Genomic DNA, 7470 nt, shown 5'->3' on the forward strand with positions numbered 1-7470 from the left:
GGGGGTAGGGGGTAGGGGGGTAGGGGGTAGGGAGTAGGGGGGTATGGGGGTTGGGGTTGAGGGAGCCCTGTGGGGGGTTAGGGGCCTGAGACAGCTGTTTGAAGGTGTTTGGCGGGTTTTTATACGTGGTAGGGGTGGCGAGGCGGCGATGGGTGCGGGGAGAAGTTGGCTGGGGCACTTAGCCCCCCGGGCGCCAGCTGGTGCCCCCGGGGGGTCCGGATCCCCCCCGGCTCGCTCGCCATGATACACACGGACCTGGTGGACGTGGATACACATACATACATACTTACTTGCTTACTGACGTACATACATACATACACACGCAGGGTGGGCAGTCCTTCAGCAGCTGTGGAGCTGTACGCCCGCTTCACCTCCTGCCTCAACTTCGCGGCCTGGTTCGCGTCCCGGCGCCGCCACGTGGCTCACCTCATAGCGCCGGACTGGTCGGACCCGGCGGCAAGTGGGCTCACGAAGGTGGCGGCGGCGGCGGCGGGGGGGGAGGGGGAGGGGGCCGCTGGTGGTGGCGGCAAGCAGGGGGGCAAAGGACGCAAGGGCGGTGGTGGTGGTGGTGAGGAGGAGGGGGAGGAGGGAGAGGAGGGCGGCATCGCGTCCTGGTTCACCAGCGCCGCGCAGGTACGTTATTGCATATGTATGTATGTATGTATGTGTATGTTTATATGTAAATGTGTACTTATGTGTATGTGCGGGCATGTTGTGTTTGCGACCCGGTGTGCATGCGTCCGTGTGTATGTCTTTCCGCGCTGCGCCGCACTCGCACCCGAGGAATGAGACCCCTCCATGTGGTTGCGAAGGTGTCGTAGTGTCGTACGTCGGCGTTTGGAATTTGGCGGGTAGGTGAAAGGAGGCAAAGACAGGGAGGCAGGGCGGGAGGACACCAAAGTTTCTCCCCCGTCCTTAAAACACACACGCGCACACGTAGGGAGATGGGGAAGGTGGGGTCTCCCTCCCCCGGGGGTACACGGGGTCGCTCAGCAACGGAGATTATTTCTTAAGCAAAGATGTGTTTCCCCTGCCTACCTACCTGCCTGTATCCTGCCCGTGCCCTCTCCCCCCCAATTCCAACCCCACGCCACATTTCGTCTTCTTCCCCCCGCCATTCCCCCCACCCCCATGCGGGAGCAGCACCTTGACGAGGTGAAGCTGATCGAGCTGTTCTTCTCAGTGGAGCAGCAGCTGATGGAGGCGCAGGTGTCCAGGGGGGTGGGGCGGGGTAGGGTGGGGTGGGTGGGGTGGGGTGGGGTGGGGGTGGGGCTGGGTGGGGGGGTGGGGTGGGGGGTGCGGGGGGTTGGGGTTGGGGGTAGAGGCGTTTTGAAATGAGACCTCGAGGCGGTTGGTCTTCTGGTGGTTGGTGGTTTGTGAGGTGCGGGGGGGGGGTGGATGGAGCGGTGTTGAAGTCAATATCTATCGGCATAGTCGCACAAACAGTATACCCGATAGCTCATTTAAACTGGTTGATGTTGTTACAGGGTGGTTAAGCTTCACCAGTGGCCTCCTTCCCGAGGCAATTCCCTGCTCTCCCCTGCCTGGTTGTCTTGCAAGGTTTACATGGACCCCCTGCGCCCACCCCCCGCCAGCACACGACTACAGCTAGCACACAGATCCGTTTTGTCCCCCCTGCCGCGCACTCACAAACATACATACACCCATTCCTCATTCGCATCGACATACGTACATATACGTACGTACATACATACGAACGCACACGCGCCTGGTCGCGCAGGTTGAGGTGGCGGCTCCCGATGCCCCCGACGAGGCGGCCGCCACCGTCGCCCGGCTGCAGCGCGAGCTGGCCATGCTGTTCTTCGGCTGCCGTATGCCGGAGGAGCTGCAGCTGACGTGCGTGTCCAGTCCCGGGCGGAGAGCGCTGCTGAGCTCGCTGCCACTCAGTGCGGGGCAGACCGCGCGACTGCAGCAACTCATGGACATGCTGCAGGTATGTCTGTATGTATGTACATGTCTGTATGTGGTGTCAGTGACTGGCGCTTAAGGGGGACGGGCGGGGGGAAGGGGTCGTACACTGACGGCCACGTACTCCGTTGCACCTATGCCGTACAAGTAGGCAACGGACGCCAACCAACCAGCCAAAGGGGTATCCGAGGGGCCCTGAACAACCCTAGGGAGCCTCCCCGGGGAGGGCCTCCTCCCCCCGTTCCCCCCCAATCAGCGAGCATGTGTGCCGGGGGGTGTACAAGTGTGGGGGGATGTTACAGCACCACCACCGCTCACCCGTACTTCCGTGTGTGTGTGTGTGTGTGTGTTTTGGGATTTCCACCCCCTCCGGTCTCTCCCGTCTCCCCACATACCCCTGACCCCACGACCTAATCCCGACCCCCCCCCTCTTTAACCCCACTACCAGGTCGGCGGCAGCTAGGAGCCCACCTCCCCCACTTCCATTGGAATGGGTTACATACATATAGACAGACAACCGTACGATTTCCGCAATGACATTCGGGAAAAAGTATGTGTGTATGTACGTGGGGGCCAGGGATGCTTTACGTGGCTGTCAGGTCTAGTCCCCGGCGGCATCGAGATATTTAATTACAGACACGTGTATGTCTAGAACTGTTTACATGTGTGTATGTATGTATGTACGTATGTGTATGTAAGCAATGAACCACTTGCATAGCCTACTAGCCAGGTGAACACGTCGGGGCGCTCCTCGGCTGCGCTGCCGGCAGACACATCAGGACCGTTATATGTGATTTTGTACTTCGGAGCATCGTACGACACGAAATTGGTTTATGGGTTAGAATGGCTAGGTGGCGCGCGCGCACACGCGGGGAGAGCCTTGTCACTCTCACACAAAGAGGGCACATGAAGATGAGCTCATGAAGAGGAACAAATTTGTTAACCCGATTTGTCGGGGAGTACGGGTGGGGGGTACGGGTGGGGGGTACGGGTGGGGGACGCCTAATGAATGAATGCCCTCCGATAGTGGCCATGGCTGTGCAAAGGGGATGATGGTTCGACGGGAGGGGTCCATGGGGTTGACCATTCATCATGCTTTGGGTGTTGCAGAGGCGCTTTGTGCCGTACGGGAAGTGGGCGGGACGAGGTATTGAGAAGCGCAGTACGACCCCCTCGGGGGGCCCGGAGAGGTGTGGTGTGTGTGGTTTCGGTGACGAGGGCAGTCGACCCCCGACCCCCCTCGCAGCGGGGGGGGGCTCCCCTGGTGTCGTTCTTTACCACCTCCTCCCCCCTCCATATACCCTCCTCCTCAGCCTTTTCGCAACATCGTGCACATGATGTCGCAACAGACCCAGTACCCTCCCCCGTACCGGCACATCACAACGGGTCGGGAGAGGACTGACGAGAGCACACCCACCCACCCACCCCACCACCCCGCCGCAGCAGCAGGGGTCGGGTTGTGGCCGCAGAAGGGGCCCCTTAGGGGGTGCAGGTGTTCATGGTGGTTCATTGGTGGCGCAGAGGGGAGCCCTCCCTCCCTAGGATCTATTCGGACGCACCAGGAGCTGATACATACGTACATACATACCTACATTTATATTTTATTCCTGGGACTTAGTGGATGCCATCAGCAGCAGCTGCAGCAGCGCGGCCAGGAAGGAGAGGAGAGGAGAGAAAGGGGCTTGCAGACTGATATGCTGGGAGGAGTGGGGGGAGGGAAAGTTGAGTGGTCCCTATGTGTGAGTGTGTGTTTCTGTGCGTGGACGAGGGTATTTGCTTTGGAGTGCACTCCTTTGCACATCATGGTTATGGGGTTATGCTCTCCCTCGTAACGGCATCTTGTAGGTTTGCAAGACGGGTACGGCACCCTCGACAACAGGCAACCTCGTTCTTAACATTACATCGCTACAGACCCGTGAGCTCGACATCATCTCAAATTTCAATGCAGAGGTCCAAACCAAACCAAACCAAACCACCACGTGGCTCGCGCAAGCCTCCGCCGCATTCCAACAAAACCGCATTAGCACAAGTACTCACTTTAAACACCCACCCGCCCCGCGCAACGATAAAGACGGTGAAACCGGCAACACCTGGAAAAAACCGACAATGCGAAACGCAAAACATTTCTGTACGCACCAGTCCCTAGGCATCCGTCCCACCACCATCAGTATAGCACCACACGGGGGTCACCACAAACAAACACGCACTCGCACTCCGCCACAAAGACACACATCCGCAACGTCCCTGCACGACAACGTCCCTCCACAGCTCCTCAATAGTCAGGACGGGTGGTAGGGAGGGGACGTTGTGATGCACTCCGGGCGCAACCCGGACCGGAATACTAAAACAATGACGGAGAAGGCAAAAGCACACCAACACATACACCAACACATACACACACAACCCGATTCGCACTTCAGACACCAATAAGGTGTGCCCCACGTAAAACCCTTCAACGGTCGCAAAGTCCATTTCGGGCCTCTCCAACGCCAAACACCTCACGGGGGTCTTCAACACTGTGCGTAACAGTCCGTCCGGGGCCCACCCCACCCCACCCCACCCCCAGTACAGGGGGGCCAGATAGGGAATCCCTGTCCCGGGCTCATCACCACGAGTAGCTGCATCACTGCACTGAGCGCCGAAACCACCTGGAGGCCCCCAACGGCTGATGTCACAGCTCCCCCCCTTCCCCCCCTCCTCCTCTTCCTTATCACCATCAGCGGCAGCAGCAGCACCATCGCCCGGAGGCAAATACCGCTGCCATTATGTCCTGCTGTTATCACGTCATCACCACATCATCATGTCGCAGCTCCACCTTGCTGATGCGCTTCACAACTTGGACTTGGGCTGAGCCGCGTCCAGGATGGGTTGGAGCTTCATTGCCATGGCCATGGAGCCGTTGATCTTTAGCTTTTGCATCAAAAAGGCCTATGGAGGCGAAAAGTAGGACGGAAAGGAAAGAAGCCTAAGGGACAGCACACGGCATGATCCGTTGTTGTGAGGCCACAGTACAGTACAGTACAGTACAGTACAGTACTGCTGCTGCTGCTGTTAGAACACGTCACAAACGCACACTGCGCCCAAGAACACCCGGTTGTCTCCAGGCAGAGAGACAGATAGACAGATAGACCCATCGGGCCCCACCCAGTAATCGGTGGGATGGATTGTACGGGAGGAGCAGGAGCACGAGCGGCGGCGGCCCCCAAAACCCTAAGACACAACAAAGGTACCATCCATCTAGCACTCACCCAGAAACCCAACACAACCACCCACATGCACCCACATGCCCCCACATGCCCCCACATGCCCCCACATCCCCACATGCACCCACATGCCCCCACATCCCCACATGCCCCCACATGCACCCACATGCCCCCACATCCCCACATGCCCCCACATGCCCCCACATGCCCCCACATCCCCACATGCCCCCACATGCCCCCACATCCCCACATGCCCCCACATCCCCACATGCCCCCACATGCCCCCACATCCCCACATGCCCCCACATGCCCCCACATCCCCACATGCCCCCACATGCCCCCACATCCCCACATGCCCCCACATGCCCACCTGTTGGGGATTGAGCTTCCCCATCACGAGTTGGGTGAAGTTGTGGTCCGATGTGGTGAGGGTCAGATCGGGCTTGTCCCCGCCCTCCGGTGCGCCCTTGTACAGCTTGCCATCGGTGCCCTCGGATAAATCCAAGGTCCACTCCTCCCCGTCAATCTTGAACACCACAACACCCTGGCGGGTTGAATCAGGCGGTGTGTGTGTGTGTGTAACAACCCCCGGGAATACACACACGCGTACATATCAGGTAAGGGAGTGACACCCAATGCTCGCAGCACCAACTGCGGGGGCAACAGCAGCAGTGATATCCCTACACACCGCGGGGGGAACTTTCACAACAGACTCGGGTATCAAGATGCGGGCATGTGGCGTAACAACAAGTAATGTGTAGGACAGGTTTACTCTGTAAGGGGGCGGAGGTAAGGACACATGTCCGTGCGAATTAATTGTAAGGGGGGAAGAGCGTAAGGGGAGGCGGGGGTAAGGACACAAGTCCCTGATGGTGGAGGGTGATGAATGGGTGCATGGGTGGGCAAAGGCATAAAAATACTGATTAAGAGGGTGCGGGCAGGCATTGAGAAGAGATCAATGAGAGACGAAAGCGGGCTGCGGATGATGTTTGTGGCTTGTGCAAGTGTTTTTATGTTGCACGGCGTGGTCATGAGAGGTTGCAAACGGCTGGTGGTGGGTGTGACGGCCATGGCGGTGTGAGGATACAGGACCTAGGGCAAGGGACATTTGCCCGGGGGTGTTACGATTTGCTGTGTGCTTTCCTCCTCAACAGCCCAGCTTCAGAGGCAAGTGTACAGTCACCATTACGTGACTTAAAACACACATATACGCGATTTTAATGCAAATAATGGGATCGCGCAAAAAGACATGTACACCGGATTAGTGTCGAATATGGCAGTTACTTGCTGCAACTCGCGATAAACGAGGCATATATTTATAAAATTGACAGGCCAAGGAATTACCATCGACATGGTAAGACCACGTTTGCTGCATAGTTTCCTCGGATGGGCAGTGGTCTAGAACACTCACCTTTATCCTCTTGGCCAGCGCTGGGCCTTCGGACTCCAGCGATTTCGCCAGCTGCTGCAAAAGCGGAGTTGACGCCTTTGCGGCCGCTGCCGCAGTTGGAACGAGCACAAGCTGGGCCATTGTGTTGAATCTATCGCCAACCGACAGCACGGTATGCAACTGCAAACTTTCTTGTCACGAGTAGCAATTGACAGTCACATATTTCCCAAACACTCATATAAAACCTCTAAGTGGCTGAGGGTCAAGAAGCCGTTGTATCGTTGGCCTCGTCACGCTTCCGAAACGGCAATTCCGTACTTGCACCAACGGCCGAGCAGTCCTTGCATCACATACAACAAGACTTGTAAGGAATTTCCTTTAACACAGAAGAGGAACTTCCAGGTTGCATAACGATGCGGCTTGTTTTCTCCTGTAGCCCTGTTTCAGTTCCTGGTGGTTTAACTTCAATCGGCTCAGAACGGCGCCCTTGTTTCAATGAGGTTAAAGCGCATAGAACACAATGCCGGCAATGCATGCTCCCGGGATCATTTGCAAGCGCAACCGGTCCCACTCTTACCCAGTATCTTACAAACGCTGTCGGGGATAACATTCCCAGGGTTGGTGGAGATTTGCGGCCCGGGTGCATCCGGAGCTCAATGTCAGCTATAATCGCCAGATAAAGGGCTTTTCTAGCCTTCCCAACCCTAAGCCCCTGCTCTGCCCAGAGGGCTCCCGCAAGAGCCAAAACCGCCACATCCCCAACCGCAGGGCAGCGAAGATAGCACACGGCGAGGGGGGAAAAACTTGACTTTAAAGACTTTTGCTGGTGCTGGAAAACCTGGCGACTTAACGGATGACTACGTCAGGGTGCATTTCCAGTGCGGATGAAGGCCAGGGATTAGGCACGGAAGTCCTTGGTACGAGCTTACCACATAGTTTTGTTCCATA

General features: G+C 57.5%; 2 protein-coding genes across 2 annotated transcripts in view; one reads left to right on the forward strand and one right to left on the reverse strand.

The window, feature by feature from the left end:
• The window catches only part of VOLCADRAFT_118103 (uncharacterized protein), a gene marked incomplete at both ends in the record, with an annotated part of 9947 nt that extends 7555 nt beyond the window's left edge, over positions 1–2392 (forward strand). The window contains 4 exons of the mRNA XM_002952333.1: positions 327–474; positions 1144–1236; positions 1742–1954; positions 2378–2392. Coding sequence (XP_002952379.1) covers positions 327–474; positions 1144–1236; positions 1742–1954; positions 2378–2392 — 469 coding nt within the window. The remainder of the gene's footprint in view (positions 1–326; positions 475–1143; positions 1237–1741; positions 1955–2377) is intronic.
• Positions 2393–4758: 2366 nt separating this feature from the next.
• VOLCADRAFT_93077 (uncharacterized protein) lies at positions 4759–6663 on the reverse strand (the record flags this gene model as incomplete). Its single annotated transcript, XM_002952410.1, has 3 exons — positions 4759–4857; positions 5503–5676; positions 6544–6663. The coding sequence occupies 3 exons, from the start codon at positions 6661–6663 to the stop codon at positions 4759–4761; spliced, it is 393 nt and encodes a 130-aa protein (XP_002952456.1).
• Positions 6664–7470: the final 807 nt, after the last annotated feature.

This window comes from Volvox carteri (genome assembly GCF_000143455.1).
Source record: "Volvox carteri f. nagariensis unplaced genomic scaffold VOLCAscaffold_29, whole genome shotgun sequence".
In the NCBI taxonomy this organism is placed as follows: domain Eukaryota; kingdom Viridiplantae; phylum Chlorophyta; class Chlorophyceae; order Chlamydomonadales; family Volvocaceae; genus Volvox; species Volvox carteri.